Here is a 17,305-nt window from a genome sequence, read left to right as displayed (position 1 = left end):
GCGGTGCAGGAGGCCCCGAGCTTCAGGAGGTGGTCCTCAGCACAGTACAGTGGCCTGATAACTCCTGAGTGAGTCCAGAGAGGGGGCCCCTCCGTGTACTGTGCAGGAGGGGCCCTCAAGTTACACCACAGACAAGTTTATTCATCTTCGATTCCCCAATCACTATCCATTGTTTGAAAGGGTAGTAACTCCCTTTTGCCACTAGCCACCCCCTGCTCTGTGAAGTAGTTTTGTTGCTTTTCTACATCATATTTACATTGGTCTTTGAGGGGGCTATAATTATTTACTTCTGATGCCGCTCCCCTAGATCTCTGTGAGAGCTACCACCTCTCACCTCGCCCCCCCTTGTAAACCAATTGAATTTGCCCTGGAAGAGCTGTATGCCTTTTCTCCTACCCCTCCCCTTCTCTGTGGGAGCTGTACCCTGTTTCCATGCCCTGAGTTGTAGCCCCACCCCCCAACCTCGGCAGACTGGAGAGCCCAAAATCAGTGCTGACAAAAATGCTCAACACAGCCCAACGTCTTTGTCTTTGCACAATCTCTCTTTCCATGCATCCATCAATTTTCTCTCTCATCTACTCTCGTCTTTTATTTCTCCCTCTCGGGTTGCTCTCTATCTACCCCACCTCCCTTTTTCTTTCTCTTGAAGCCTCCCCCTGCCTGCTGCAGTTAACCTTGATGAACTGGGAAAGAGACAGAGGTACCAGCCTCTGGCCTTAAGCTTTCAAAAATAGCCTCCGAGGGCTCTAGACTACCAGTTGAATAAAAGGCCTACCCAGCCCTGCCACTTTCCTCCCTGTAAGTCCCCTTCACATCCTCCTGCCTGAGCTACCGTTCTCTTCTTCTGCCCTTCCTGCTCAGTGAAGGAGCTTTAAGCCCTCGTCTTCTGCTACACCCCCTACTGAGAGCTGTAGCCCCCCTCCCCAACTCCCGCACTCTAAGGCAGCTGCAGACTTTGCCTTCTGCCCCCTAACTGTAACCCCTGCCCCACCACGCTTTCCCCTACACCCCATCCTCTTGATCGCTGTAGGGGCCTCGTCCTCTAACCCAGGGAGAAAAACAAACAAGAATAAAGAAACTCTGTCTCCAGAAATACCTACATTCAAAAAAACAAGAAAACAGTTAACCAATACATTTCGGGATTGGCACCAAACATTTGGATCATAATCTCACCGCAGCTAAGGACAGCAACTTCGGAGGTGGCTTTTAAGAAAAGGGAGGGGAGAGACAGCACTTTCTGGGTACTGTTTTAAATAAAGAGTTTGTTACCCTAAAGCAAAATAATGCATCTATTGAGATGATCTTGATCACTTGGGGCATTAGATTAATATTAAAACACAAGTGTGGAAATTCTCCACTTATGCCTTGTTACTACCACTTTACTACCTATAATATATAAAATGAGCCTCAAAGTTTATGTATATCTTTATGTTTTTTACCTTGTTCAGATTAATTTTTCTCGTTATTACTATGAAAGACATGTATTTCACTGTGATTTAGAATGATTAGGTATGCCCTTCTTCTTTGTAAAATGCTCTGTTGTGACGACTGGAGTGGTCTGCATTATTTAAAGCTATTAAAATGAAAATAATCAAAAATACCCCCCTCTCCCCACACACACACACACAACCCACTGTAGGTGCTGTAAGCCCTCTCCTCTGTTGGGGATGTCCCATCCCTCCTTTTGCACTCTGTGTGAGCAGCAGCCTTCGTCTCTGCATCCCACGTCATTAGCTCCCACCCCATCTCACTCCATTCATTGCCCTTTTGCTCTCTGTGGGATCATTAATCCCTCTTCTTCAGCCCCTGCTCCCTTTGCTCACCCTCTGTCTGTTAGAGCTGTAACCCTTTCCCCTTTTGCTCCTTGTGAGGGCTGCTGCGCCTTTCCCTTGGTCACTGTAGGAGCAGCCAGGGCTGCACTGGCCGCTCTGACATTCACGGGTGGGCTGCAGTCTCGTGGCTTCATTCGGACCATGATGGGCAGCCCTGGCCCAACCAGGCTGCCATTCTAGCCACGGCCTCCTGTAGTGTGGGAATGGTTCACACATGTCTATCAGGGATGATTTTAGTTTTCAGTCATGCCATGGGAGCTGTAGCCCGCAAGCCATCTTCTTGTCCATCTCCTGACTCTGGAAGCTGTAACCCTTCCTCTCTCTTGCTCCCAGTGGGAGCTGTAGCTCTGTTCCTCCTTCTCTTGCTTGTGAGTTTTACTATTTGTCCAATTCCACCTCAGGGAGCTGTACCCCTCACTTACTCTCTGCTCGCCCCGTGGCCCTCTTGATCTGCTCCTTGTTTCCCCTCTTGTCAGTGGGGGGTGTATCCCCCTCGCCCCTCCTTCTTTCTCTCCCCTTGCTCTCAGAGGTACCGGTGAGAGAGATGCTTTGCCCATTCCCACCTCTAGGAACTATAAACCTCCTCTTGCTCCCTATTTCTCTGTTAGAGCTGTAGCTCTTTTTTTCTGCTCCGTGCCTCCCCCGACTGTGAGAGGTTACCCCTCTCACTCCTTCTGTCCCTATTCTCTTATTCCCATCGCTTGCTCTCGGTGGGACCTGTAAATTCCATGCATTGCCCACTCCTGCCTCTAGGAGCTATAAACCTCCGCCTTGCTCCCTCTCTCAGAGCTCTTCTCCTCCGTGTTCCCATTGTCTATGGGAGGTTACCTCTCTCACCCCTTCTGTCCCTCTTCTTTCCCTCCCTTTGCTCTCAGTTGGAGCTGTAAAACCAAATCTGTGCCCAGCCCTGCCCCCTATGAGGTACACACTCTCCCTCCTTTTCTCCTGCCCCCTTCTCTCTTCTGCTCTGTGCAAGCGCCGTACCCGCTCCCCACAGCGCTCCCCTCTGGATGGAAGAACCCCCAACGCTCCCTCTTAGCGAGAACTCTCCTGTTCCCCCCCCGCGCTTGATGACGTCCAGGTTCCGCTGCGTGATTGTAAAAAGGTTTGACTTGCTGCTGACCCCGGGGGTCAGGACTCTGTGCACTAATCCCTCGCTCTCCAAACACAAAAAACACTCTCCTCGTTACTCAGCCTCATTCATCTTAATCCCTGCTGACACATAACATGGGCTTCTGTTCGCCGCGCGCAGCCGGTGTGAGGGAGATGAGTCTGCAGGAAGAGTGCGGCGCCCCGGCCTCTACTTCCTGCCCGAGGCGGTGCGTGGGGCCAGGCTAGTAAACAGATGGGAAACGGTCCAGCAGCCTTGAAAAAACCCGGTAACGAAATACCAATACAGACATTCAACAGGTTTCATTACACGCCGCGCCTCACATGCTGCATTCTATACAGCCCATCGAGTGACCTGCAAAATGAAAATGTCGCGTGAAGATATTAATTTCCCTGATGTTTTGTCCGCCTGCACCAAAGTCTGGTGTTTGAGACTACAAACAAACGATAAAACGCCTGGAATTTTCGATTGTTGTGCCCGTTCAAACGAACCAAGAGATGTGTAAAACAGTATTTGTCACAGCATACCTATGGACCAGCAAATCCCAGCAATCTTGGTGCTGGTGGCAGAAAAAACATGATTGTCTCTAAGCCATTTTGGGCAGTGGATTCACATTTACGTCAATGAGGGGTAGCAGCTAGGATAGGGTGGCCAGACGACCCGGATTTCCCCGGACAGTCCCGCTTTTCAGAGGACTATCCCGGTGTCCCGAAGCTTTTATTAATTTTAAATAAATGTTCCGGTTTCTTTTCAAAATCTGGTCACCCTAAGCTAGGACGACCAACTCGTTTCATGTCATAAAGGGAACTGCTTTAAGACCTGAAGTTCTTACCTACATAGTTATCTGGAGTGTTAGTCTAACGGAAGCAAACCAAGACTACAACTACCAGAATGCATTAGGACACCATAAAGAGCCAGGACTGAAAACAGTGTCTTTGATAGCTTGGTGCGAGGTGGTAATCCTGGTTGCAGTTAGTCCCCTTGTATTGTACTTTGCTATCCATGGCACTTCCCTTGCAACTCCTGGTCTCTGTGGTCATGAAGGCAGCAACAAAACAAACATGTAGACATTGCAGCTACCTTTTCTAGGTTAACCCCACATTAGCCCCTCAACAGCAAGGATTAACCATGTGATGGCATTGCAGTTGAATGGGTGCATAATGTCACTTCTGTTACCATTTGCATTTTCGGAATGGGTGATCATGGAAATGTACAATAATGAATATGTGCAGGTGATGTGCACCCACAATTGTTTTCAGGGTCTGTGTTTTATTTTTCGTCAGACTTTGACCTACGACAAGAACGGGGAAGGCAGGAAAAAGACAGAAAGAGAAAGGAGAACAATTACAAAAATATGGAAATGAACCTGGAGCAGTATAATAAAGAGACAGGAAGTTTAGGGGAGTGGGACAAAGATACATGAGGTAGAATCAAGACCCAGCAGCCTTAGACTTCCGCACTCCTAAAATTTGACAGAAAAGCTGGCTGGTGAAGTGATAGTAGCTAGGGTGACAAGGGCCCCGGTGCAAGCAAGAAACATTCTCCCATCCACGAATTAGTAGCAAAATACAGAAATACTGGAGGTTTGGGAGCCCCCTAACGCCCGTGAGACCCAGTGCCACTACACCTGCTGCACTATTGATCGCCACGCCCCTCGAGATTCTAAGAAAAACTTTGAACCCGTTACTTTTTTTTTAAAACAAATAAAACAGTGGACGTGTCATTAGAAACAGCATAAAGTTGCATGAAACAAGCAGATTAAGCATTGCTTTGCGGTTTGGGGAGACAGGCAGTCAGTCACCCGCAAAGGGATCTAATCTGAAAGGCTCGCATACTGTGTTAGAGACTCATCCTGATCCGGGTTGTTTTCCCAGGCAGGAAGGCCCAGTTTTCTTTCCGTTTGGACTTTTGCTCGACGTGGTGCAGCCATGAGCTTTAATGTAACACGCCACCGTGTCATTGCAAAAAACACAGAAGTCTCCAAAATAGGTCTTAGTGATTAATATAAACGCGGACCTGCTGATCCGCTGTTCCAACAAAGGCCTGGCGCGCTGACCCGGAACAGTAACTTCATGAAAGGGGGCATAGGCCGCGGTTCCCAAAACAATGCACGCTCTGCTAGAGCTGGGGGAAGGCGCGAGGGAGGGGAGAATAAAATGGAGAGTTGCTTGCATGCTCCACTGAAACCAGACAATTTATCAGGTCCAAGTAGCATATTTTTTTGTTTTCAGCAAAAACGGCACTCGCAGTTGGCGGCCCCTGAATATATTTATTCGGTCGCCATCTTACGGCGTAAAGGCAATTCAGATTTTAGAATGTGGTTACTTTTATATGGCATAGTTAAAAAAGAATGCCTTAGACAAGGTGGGTGTCGGGTGAAAGCCAATACAAAGACCGGGCCTCCTGCATGATAGTTGGGTAGTAAAAGACAGTCACAACTAGGGTCCCTTCTTCATGCAGGGACCCTGTGCCCCTGTTGCACCTGTTAGACTATTGATACCAACCTACTTAGTGCAGGACATCTGTGTGCAAGGCGCAAATCTAAAATTGCACGCCACAAATCTAGGCAGCTTCTTACCCTTACAAGACAAGATAAAATTAAGAAGCACCGCTGATATAATTGAGTAATATTAGTAAACCTGTTATCATCTGTTATCTTCTGTGATCCGGGGGTAATAACATGATATAAAAACCTGTTCTTTTAGACAGTAAAGTGAGAGAGATATTTATTTGTCCCGAACCTGTGTGTGGCTCTTGGGACTTTTGGTGGAAATAATTTGTGTCAGAGTATGGTTGTGTGCATATGTTTGTTTATGTGTGGCAGAAGTAAGTGCCTACCACCTAGTTTATGGGACAAGCCGCATTTTCTTTTGCTTTGTAAGAGGATGTGTTTTTTCAGAAATTGGGCCTATGGCCGGTTCTAGAGTTTCATTTGCTACTAAGTGAGGCCTATGTGAAAACAGAGACCACAAAACTATCTTTTGCAAAAAGAGAACCCCAGTTTAGTTCTATTTACAGCACCAAGAAGCTTCACATATGCAGGCTGTATAAATAAGTATAACACCAACTCCAAATACAGACCTACAAAATCTCGATTTTGCATGATTGTCGCCACCGAAAACAATTCGGCCTGTATTTAGTTCCTAAATCCAGCCAAAGCCATTACCAACATATTTTGGGATTGGTTTTATTGGGTCCATCTATTGTTAATGCTGTCATAGTGTATTTTGGGGAAAGTTGTTAATAGAAGATTAGGAGAAGGTTGTCTTTTTGCAAGGGATATATTTGTTACATTTACACTTTGGTATTTTTATTTTTTTGAGACTATGGCCCATATTTATACTTTTTTTTTGCGCCGCATTTGCGTCACTTTTTGACTCAAAAGTGGCGCAGACTTACAAAATACAACTGTATTTTGTAAGTTTGCGCCGCTGTTGCGTCAAAAAATGACGCAAATGCGACACTAAAAAAGTATAAATATGGCCTATGTATTCACACAAAAAAGCCTCTGATGTCTACATTTCTACACATTACCATTCAATTCAAGGTTTTTTTTTGGGGGGGGGGGTATTTGAGCATGCATGCCTTTAGCACTAGGGTCTCCAGAGTGGATCTGCACATCGGTTTGCATGGATGGGCGATTCACCAAACTCATTTTGGGCGGGAGGGGGACAGGCACAATCTGAGACGATTTTCAAGTGTTGTTTGTAAAAATCCAGACTGCTCTCAACAGCACATCAGTGGGTTTGCAGGCTTGTTGATTAAACATTGATTAGACAGAGGGACATATTTAGTGATGGTGGTGCCTGGCGCAACAACCTTTTTGGTGCCCCTCCCTATCCCCATGTCCTCTGCCTCCACAGATTCCCTCTCTACCACCCTTCACCCCGCTGCTCATATTTCTACAGCCCCTCTCTCACACGCATTTCATTTGATTGATAGTGCTACTCATACCAGTGCACGGTATTAAAGCATTTTACATCACACACACATTGGACAGCGACAATCGTGTGTAAATCGCTCTATAGGAAATGCAACATAAAACAATGAGAATTACGAAGTGTAGGAATCACATGCCACCCATACTAGTAGGCAGTATATTTTAAAAGGTTTTTTTTATCTGGGAAGGACAGATTTAGGATTTAAAAAGTACCACAGAGGTTGGGGCTGGCTTGACTAATAGGAATGTATTTGTACCCAAACAAACACTTTTTTAGTAAATTGATGATAATGAAAGACTGGGGAAAAACGTAACAAAAGTAAAATTCTCAGCTATGCCATGCAGTTTGCATGCAGCTCTTTGATGACAGTTCATAGTTCACTGCGTTACATTAGGATTGTAATTTATGAACTGCAAGTAACAAAAGGCTCTCTGTGATGACAGCAGTAACCCACTGAGCTATCCACATAAAATACAGATCTGTAATCTGCATGGTACGCATTCTTTGCAGCAGGTATATCAACCCTCTGTACTACTTTATGATGAGGCAAAATTGCATCTAGACAAAATTCCAATCTCTCTCCAGCAGGAGCATGAATCACAAAAGTTATTTTTACATTTTTATTGTTGCCTGAAAACTGCTGGACACACATGGAGCTCTACATCAGGTGTTTTTAAACCAATACATTATTTCTAATCACAGCACCCTCCCCCAAGCTCTGCATAGCCCTAAAGCAGGTCTGTTAAGGCTTGTCACCAGAATGTCCCCAAATTAAGTAGTCACCTGCATTCGGGTTCAATCAAGGACACAATTTCAGGGGGAGTTAGGGAGGAAGGGTTCAACTAAATCTGAACTTCTGCTGAAGTCGAACCTGTCCTTTTAATCTGAGGGGGCTGAGCCACAAGTATTCTAATAACTGCACCACAGACTTAGATATTGTGATTAGAGTGAATCATAAGTAGGGTTCCTGGTTTTATGCTATTTATTTTTCAAACATTTACGTCTGTAATTATCCATATTTATTTTTTACCCTCAATATTAGCATTTAGCCATATTTATTTTGTGTTTCACACTAATAAGGTTGTATCTAATATATATATATATATATATATATATACTAGATAGTATAGGATATTATTTGTTTACTGATTTAATTGATAAATGTATACTCGCACTTTGATGTCTGCCTAATTGTATCACTATCAGCAACCAAATATAACAGTATACTCAATGAAAATATTAGCCTTATTTGACACACAAGAGCACATACAAAGGTATTTCAAAACATTTGATCACTCTGTATTTTATCACTCGGTGCTGTCAGTCTGCAGAAGCATTGACCTGAATGTCTTGCATGACAGCATGGCGAGTCATGGAAAAGAACAATTTTATGATTTATTTCCGTTTTCTTTTTTAAATAAATACATGCAAAATTACAGAAAAGAAGCATTGCTTCTCAATAGATGTATCTATAAAAATTGATAAAAACAGAGATTGGTGAGCCTTGATCACAAGATATCAAGATACTTGATTAAATTCTTCTTGGACTCTGCTGAAGTTGACACCAATCAGGTCTGTGCCTGTGTGTGTGCTATATAAGGATACCATATGATTTCATGTCAACTAAGACCCACTGCCCTAGCCCTGTGCTTATATTTATCAAACTGATGCATTCTGGAAGGTGTAGTATTCCCATTAATGATATAAATTGGTTTAATCTACAAGATTAAGGCTGGGACTGGAGAAGAGTGTTTTGGGTGACCTGGAATCATCTGGTACCTTAAGGTTATGTGAACAAAAGTTCCTACCTATCTTTTTGTTATATGGTGTATTTTAAAAAGCACCTGTGCTGTTGCTGGCTGCTGAATGACTCCTGAACATTATATACAGTGCTTGAAATGGAAAACTAGATGTGCAGTTACTCTGTACCAGAGTACCTGCTTATTTCTGAGAAGTGCTAGTACTCTCCAATTAAAAGTATTATGTTTTTCTTGAGAAATGCATGTACTTTCCCTCTCAAAATAAAAAAGTGCAGGTACTCCGTAGGGGACAGTACGGGCCCATTTAAAGCACTGATTATATATATTATAAACACCATTGCTCAATTGTGATTAGATTTATTAGCTTCATATATTTGGCTGCTCCAGAAATGCGTCAATGGCAACTGCAGTGAGTGCAAAATGCCTTTGCCCATCTTATTATCCATCTTCCTTGTTTCTTACACATTTCTTCTGTGCCACAACAACTACCCTGTTTCCCAATTAAAAATTCAAGTTATTTATAAAGCTATGGTTATAATGCACAGAGCCGTTTATTAAAGATCCCCCCAACTTCTTAAGCGTACGCCTCTCTAGACACTTTCCGTTCTTGACGTCAAGTCCTGTTAACTGTTTCTAGATCTTGCATTTTCATGGTTGGGGTAAAAAAAAACTTTTCAGTGGCAGCTGCTATGGTCTGAAATTTCCTACCTCGGAGAGTTCATTTAAGACCTTTTTATTTCAGTTCAGAAAGCTCCTGAAATCCTTTTTATTCAGTCATTAGTACCGACCTCCTTAGTTAATTTTGCAGTTTTCCTAATTCAGCACCAGAAAGCTCGTGTGAATATGTGCTTAATAACTACCCCATATAGCAATGAAGAGAGTTGTGGGGAAATCACTATACCACAAGCAGGAGTGAAGAATATATTCATTCTTATTGCAGAGTATCACATGCCATCTAGGGTCTGAAGCGCTTGCGGCACCCGCCTGGGTTTCTGAGACCGAGATTAGAAAACAATGCAGCAAGGCAGGCCAAACCAGGACCTCTAAGTGCATAAACTGTGGTGTGGACGGTTACCTACAAATACTACAACCTTGAGAGGGCCACTGTGGAAATGTGTAACTCAATTGATTGTAGAAAACACATGAAACCATTTGGACTTCTTGATTGTAGGTCTAGTGCTAGTCTAGACCTTTTAATTTTACTAAAATATGTGTAAAATATATTTACTTATTGGAGCTTTCAGCAACCCTCTTCATCCATTGGACTGCTTTTGTATTATTCACATTTTAGTTCCTCCTGCTACGGGTACAGAATGGGACAGTGGGTCAGCCCAGTTCAGCCGTAGGCTAATTTCACTGTGAGTGGTGGCATTCTGCCTTTTCACAAGGAGCACATCCACACACAATTTGGTTACTTCAGTGCCAGAGACTATTATGGCAATGTGTGCCTCCTGGGACAAAAAAGTAATTTTGCTTTCAGACAAGATCTTTTTTTTAAAAAAATGGAGGAGCAACTGGCAGCTACGAAAGCAATACAGTTTCGCAAAAAACATGAAAACTAAAACAAGCATTGACAAAGCCAAAACGCTGGCAGACATCTCCAGACCTATTTAGCTTCACCCATGCTTGTTACATTTGCTTACTGAACGACGTTACATAGATCTCCATATGCTGATTTCGATAGATGGAAGGATCGGGGGCGAGGGGTTACATTTATCAATAGAATGTTTCTTAAGCCTCGGTGGGCACTGCCAATTTCCTATGTGCAGTTGAAATAATATTCCAACTCTTATGGTGCCCAGGCCCGCTCTCAATCTGCAGACGTATGGTAGGTCAATTAATACGGCATGGGGAGCTGCTTCAGTAGCTTCAAGCATGCCTTAAAAGCAGAGCCAATGGAATTACAGAATTCTTTAGCTGCTGTGTTTTCTGCATGATAATGGATTTGCTGCATTTACTACGTAATCCATCATCTGCTGCATAATTAGATGTTGAGAAGAAAATGTGCATAACTCATTCGGATCAAAAAGAACGCAGCAGCGTGTGTTGCCACCAGTGGAAACCCTTTGCTGATGTTGCCTGGTCACCTTTCAGTTGCCTAATACTATATTTGAGGTTTAAACTGTTTCCAATGAGGTGCGACCTTTGCCAAGACAGTGACAAAACTTGTAAAAGTCAAAATAATGCATCAATGCTATCAAAAAAGCATGCTGCACTACGATACATAATTCACCTTTTCTTGCCGCATAATGTAGTCAACCCTGCCGCATAATTTGTTCCCCGCCTATCTCATAACCCCAGTGGCCCTGCATAAAAGGCAGCGATGCCATTGCTGACTGCTGAGGGACGCCACAGTCAGATTCCAATGGAAATGAGGATAGAGAACTTTAAAACGAGCACAAAAGACACATGTCAGTGCATGGTCAGTGTCAGATATCAAGCGAAACGCTATTACTTTGTTATGGCAGACGCCGAAGACTGAACTGTCCTTAGTATATGAATACTATAGGTTATTATTACACGTTAGTCCACATTTTTCAGCCCCAGAAAAAAAATGAAAGGAGGAGCAGTTTCCAAACTGTCACCTGAGTATCTTTGAGCTATCTCAATGGCATCAACTCTCTAAGGCACGGCACCAACAAATGCCGCCCAGAGTGGCTCTATGGATCTCCTAAAAGGCCCGCTGAAAAGCGCCCGGACACAAAGCACCACTCCCCGGTTTGGAATTCCCCAAAGGCACATTTTCACTGTCACACAGTTCTTGCTTTGTGTGCCTGAATAATTTGTAGGTATTAAAAATAGAAATTTTGTCTTCGGTTCATATAATTCCGAACGCCTTGTCTTTCAGCGCAAAGAAACCCAGCAACGCAGGAGGCGCTATAGTAATGTATTCAGGCAGTCATTTCATTGTATACGGTACCTTCATTTTTGGCTGGGGTTCGAGATATGCTAGAATCCACGTCTCCCTCCCCCACGCCACTTACACGGTCCTGGGCACCTGACCGATTAAAGCGCAGCTTCTGAATCATACATAAACCTTAGAAGCACCGACGAGTCAATATCGCCGCTATACCTATTAGACACAGCGGCATAGGCAAACAACCATAAAATATCCCAATGGCAAGGAAATGAACACTCCACAAACCACGAAAGGTGCCTCTGATTCTGTTGGTCGGCCCAGTCCTTCTCACAATGTGCCCTTGCAAAATTCCTGTTGACTATTTTTTTCTAATAAGGACAGTTCGCTTGAAGTGTTTGTGTTTGTTTTTGTAACATATGGGAAGATTTGTTTTAAGGTTGTAGCTGAAAAGTTACAACTGGTTTCTACCTTGTGCTTTTACCAATAGAGGTCGTCATGACCAGTTACACATTGTACCCACCGGGTACAATTTCCATATCGGGTTTTCGGCAACTTGTTGGAAGAAAAATTGGAGAAAATTCGTGAGGGATCCAGTTGATTCTAGAAGTATCTCTGTACTAGTGCAAAGGGTGTTTCACTGTACATATATATTAAATTTACTTAAACATAGTGAGTCAGGTGTCCACCTCCCATGTGCCTTAACAGACTTAAGAAAAAAAAAGCTTTGCAATTTGTCAGTTTGGATGTACATTTAGAAAAAGCGGGAAGAGATATTCCTTCTAGACAGTTCGAATATTTGCTTGAATTTGTTTTCTACGCTAACTCCTTTTCAGCCCTTTATTGAATTGTTAAGGGTGACAGCATGCACGAAAAGCCTCTGTACAGCGCCATGACATTTCAGTCACAAAATCAGATGTGGTTGTAAGCGATGTCTTCGGCGCATCTGCATGTCTTGGAAATAGTTTAAATATTTACACATATGTAGAAAGTTATTACTGCACCCAACAGCTAATATGTTTGTTCTGTCTACACATATATTAAAAAAAAAGGACAGCAAGTGCCACACAGGGTGCCTCGGGACTTGTGCTTTAAAATAACTGCGCGTGACATCCAGTGGCCTGTGTAGAAGGAAGGGGCTGTGTCAACAGGGCGGTTCCCCCCTAGGACAAGGATAGGTATGTGCGATTTGCCAACTAACAGAGTTTGCCGCAGAGCCCTATGAGTAGCCTTATGAAGAAAAATTAAAACAGCATCATCCCGGTGGACTTGGAGGGAAAACGAGTTGTTCAGCTAATTCACGTGCATCTGATTTACGTGCAATTCGCTGGAAATAATATCTGCTGAAAAAGAGGTGTCGCTCTAACATCGAGAGTTGCGAGTAAAATTCACAAACCGTAGCCTATACGCTACCTCTAAAGGTGATCTTTTTTGTTTTTTAAACATAAGCAGGGTTCCCTCTGGGGCATTTATACAAATGACCTAAAAGCGCGAATTAACACCCTCCCTCCCCCCCCACACACAAACACCCACACTCAGCAAAAACGTTAGTGAGTTAAAACGGCAAGTGTCAAATACATTCGTGTGGATTCTTACTTCATCGGCTTGCCATAATATACATAAACACATACATAAAGTAAAGCCAAGGGACAAGATGATATGTGGGTGTAAATAAAAACACAACCCTCTTTATACCAGCCAAGAATCTAAGTAGTATTTTTTATTACGCTGCCGCGAAGCTAACCAGATTGTTTTGATGTCTCTGCTCACACCGTCAATTTCACATACTGTGCTGCAACACGGCGACTAAAGTCTGAAATACAGACTGCAAGCGCTGAAAATCTATATGCATTGAGGGGTTTGAATAAGAGCACGTATCTCAAAGTTTCGCTTACGTTTCTATCGAGCTTTCCTTTTACACTATTCAGCCTTCTTGGTATATCAGATGGCACCGAAAATTTCCCCTCTTGCCTGGGTCGCTTTTTCGATAAAAACCCAAAGTTAGTATGACAGTGACCACATTACCTCTTTCAATATTGCCACGTGGAAGATAAACCAAATTATTTATCTATCTATCTATCTATCTATCTATCTATCTATCGCTCTATCTATCTTCACAAATCATATCTATCTGTTGCTGCATAGCCGTAGCGCTTAAGCGCCCCTCATGGGGATGCGAACACGATATACATTTTTAATACAAAAAGAAAATACAAAACACTATGTCAGCTCTCATATTAATCAGATAAGAGAACGTGTAATATTTCTCACTTTGAAATTTATTTAACTCAAAATCCAAGGCATCCATACGATTATTTTTAAGCAGGACGATTCCTCCCCCGCAAAACTATACACAAAAAAATCTCACTCGTAACGCCTAAAATAATAAGAATAAAAAATATTTCACAGTGCATTTACATGAAATAATACAAAACGAAAAGAAAAAAGAAAAATGTAGTTACAGATGTGATTTTCTGTACAAGAAACGGCATGTGGTTGATCTCTGGGGAAAACAAAAGTTTATAAATAAACGAAAGCGCTGACGTTAACACAACTTCTGTGGTTTGTATTTGCGGGGTTAGATTTGTATTGAACAAGAAAAGCTCCCTCACTGTCTGGGTTGGTCAAAGAAATGCCAATAGCGATGTCATAATAATATGCGCACGTTAGCTAGGAAACTTGGCCTTGTCAAGTTATTGTATATTTAATATGTTTTTTTTTCCTTTCAGCAAATAAAACGTTTGTTCTCCGTGAATGATAAATACTGTACAAAAAAATCTCAAGAAAACACCAAAGTTCAGTCTAAAATTCAAACTAGCTTCGCAACTAGTTTAGAGTAGCTTCTAAAAAAAGAGGCGAGTGGAACAGCGGTGTGCTTCCCCCTTCTCAAAATTTCTGTTATATTTTTTTAACATGAACAGCAAAACATTCTGTACAAAGGGGGGAAGGCGCACGGTGTGGGGCGTCCCACGCCCAACAGAGGTACAACATTGTGATTGGCTTTGAAAAGTTTAATTCTCGTCTTCTCAGGGTCTTTCCTGTGTTTGCCTGATGTGGGTGCAGTCAATGTCCCCTTGTTAGTTGGGAGTCCTTGCCGGGATAACCGCATGTTCTGAACTTTCATGCACAGTCTAGAACTTTTCTGGTTTTTACACCCCAAAAACGGCCAGCCCAGGCTTGGAAACGGGACTAACACAAATACTATAATGAAGGCTTTTTGAGGAGGCTGGTTAGGAAGCTGGGTGTGTAGGAAGGGCAGGCAATGGAAATTGGGGTAATGTTATGCCTAATGTTTAAATATGAAAGTGTGCGTTTTGGAAATATATAGCAGTCACCTCCTTTTTACAGTGTTCTTTCATTCTTGGGGTTCTCCAACGTCCCTAGGAAGTGACGAGGCCTTCCTAAGTAAAAGGGATTTTCCTTTACAAGGTGAAATTATCCCGTCAGATTAAGTTATCTGGGCTGTGCAGGGTGTTCGTGAAATCCAGCATGCTAAGAGATACTCTCTTGGACAGGGGCAGCTGAGGGGGAGCTCAGTCTGGGCGTTGTATGGGGTCCCAGCCGGGGGACCGGGGCGTCCGCTGCTCAGTATGTCCTCTGTGGACAGGTGGCAGCTGGGGTCAGATGTGCGTGAGGGGCACCGTGCCGTTCACCGCGCTCTGGTGGTGGTGGTGGTAGTGCGCCTGTTGCTGCGGCTGGCTCAGGCCGTGCAGGAGCCTCCCCCCGGCCGCTGCTGCTTCAGCCGCCTCCCCCGCCGGCAGGTACATGCTGATCATCTCCCGCAGGTCCCCGGGGCACGGCGCCCGGGCGGAGGGGTGCACCGCGGTGCCGCTGACGGGAGGGCTGACACTGGGCTCCGACTTCACCAGGGAGCCCAGGGCCCCCAGGGCGCCCGAAGCCGAAGAGGCGGAGGTGGCCGAGCCACCCTGCGGCGGCTGCCCCCCGGCCTGGCCCCCACTGTAGGAGAGGGCGTACCCCGAGGGCGAGGCGCTCATGTAGCCCTGCGAGCCCAGGGGGCTGTACTGCAGCGCGCCCATGTCGTAGCGGTGCATGGGCTGCGGCTGGTGCGGGTGGTGGTGCGCGTGGTGCGGGTGGTGAGGGTGGTGGTGCTGCTGTTGCTGCTGGCTGTAGGCGAGCTGAGCCTCCTGCATCATCGCCGCGGCCGCCGCCGCCGCCACCGAGCCGGGGTAGCCCCCGTTGGCCCAGCCGTTCATGTGCGCGTAGCCCCCGCCTCCGCCGCTCCCGCCACCAGGGCTCTCAAGGCGCTGGCCCACGCCACCGGGGCTCAGGCCCACGCCCATGCCTCCGGGGCCACCGCCGGCGGAGAGCAGCCCCCCGGCCAGTGAGTACTTGTCCTTCTTCAGCAGGGTCTTGGTCTTGCGCCGGGGCCGGTACTTGTAGTCCGGGTGCTCTTTCATGTGCAGCGCCCGTAGGCGCTTGGCCTCGTCGATGAAGGGCCGCTTCTCGCCTTCTGACATGACCTTCCACTCTGCGCCCAGGCGCTTGCTGATCTCCGAGTTGTGCATCTTGGGGTTCTCCTGGGCCATCTTGCGCCGCTGGCCCCTCGACCAGACCATGAAAGCGTTCATGGGTCGTTTCACCCTGTCCTGGTTGGCTTTGGCGCCCCCCGTACCCCCGCCGCTACCGCCGCCGCTCTGGCCGGTGTTGGCCGGGGGCTGCGCCCCTGGGGAGTGTAAGTCCGTCTCCATCATCATGCTGTACATTGGCGCGCCCCTTGTCCCCTCTCACCAAGTGAAAGCAGAGAATAAGTCCGAGGGATCAACAGGGCTGGGGCGTCTCTAAGCGCAGGGGAGCTGCGGCAACCACAAATCCCCAACTCAGCTCCAAAGCAGCCTCCAAACTTGTCTCTTCAGGCGGCCGCTGCTGCGCGCTCGGACGCGCTGAAAGTTGGACGCCCTGGATCCAACAGGTGCTGCTGCTGCAGCTCTCGCCCAACAAGTGCCCCGCACACGCTCTGCCTCTAGGGAGGGCTTACTTTCTCCTTAGTGACTTTTGTTCTCTCAGCTCCCCACTCTTCCTCCCTCTTTTTTTCTTCTTCTCTTTACCCTGTTTCTTCTCTTCTTGGTGCTGAAGGGACAGCGTTCGCCTCCGGCTCAAAGGGTCAGGAGAAAGCTCCCGCCGGGAGAGCCGGGTGGGAGTGAGAAGGAGGCGAGGGTAACACGAGGAGGAGGCAGGCAGAGGCGAGTTTCACAAAGTCCCGAGCATGGAAGGAGACCCCAGGGCCCGGAGCGGATGCACCCAAGTTGATGAGGAGGAGCGCCCTGGACTAAATTGTTCTCTGATTTCCCTCCTCGCCCGAGGTGAGTGAGGAGATGGGAAGGAGCGAAGAGAGAGAGGGAGTGAGGTAGCGCAGCCATACGCAGAGCGCGCACGCTGCCATTAAAAGAGCAGGGCTCGTCCAATGGGAGCGTGGTGGTGGGGTGGCTGATTTGCATGCAGGGTGACGTGGGGACGTCGTGGCTGCAGAAAAGGGTGATGTTGGAAGTGTATAAAGAGTGTGTGCGCGTGCTGGGTGTGTTTGGTGCGGTCTGTGTAGCTGTGCTAGGTGACCTCTGTAGTGAATGTAGCTCCAATGTGCTGTGTGGGTGAAAATGTGTGAAAGAGCCCGTGCGAACTTTGTTATGTGTATCTGTTAATCCCACTTGAGCCTTTCAGTGTATGCATGTTACATGCATGGTTAGGTGGTTTCTGGGTATGCATTTTGGTGCGTGGTATACGTTAAGCGTGCACGGTATTTGGTGGCTGCGGTGTGCAGTGTTCGTAGACGAGGGGGATGTATGTTA

At 45.8% G+C, this 17,305-nt stretch overlaps 1 protein-coding gene across 1 annotated transcript; it reads right to left on the bottom strand.

The window, feature by feature from the left end:
• Positions 1–13,764: 13,764 nt before the first annotated feature.
• Positions 13,765–16,873, bottom strand: SOX1 (SRY-box transcription factor 1). The gene has a single exon (XM_069205133.1). The coding sequence runs from the start codon at positions 16,223–16,225 to the stop codon at positions 15,122–15,124; it is 1,104 nt and encodes a 367-aa protein (XP_069061234.1). The 5' UTR covers positions 16,226–16,873; the 3' UTR covers positions 13,765–15,121.
• Positions 16,874–17,305: the final 432 nt, after the last annotated feature.

Source organism: Pleurodeles waltl, chromosome 8 (assembly GCF_031143425.1).
Source record: "Pleurodeles waltl isolate 20211129_DDA chromosome 8, aPleWal1.hap1.20221129, whole genome shotgun sequence".
NCBI lineage: Eukaryota > Metazoa > Chordata > Amphibia > Caudata > Salamandridae > Pleurodeles > Pleurodeles waltl.
This window is presented reverse-complemented; position numbering and strand designations above follow the sequence as displayed.

Bases quoted from the DNA above. Each gene is read 5' to 3' on its own strand.
- SOX1 (XM_069205133.1), bottom strand. From the start codon at position 16,225: ATGTACAGCATGATGATGGAGACGGACTTACACTCCCCAGGGGCGCAG.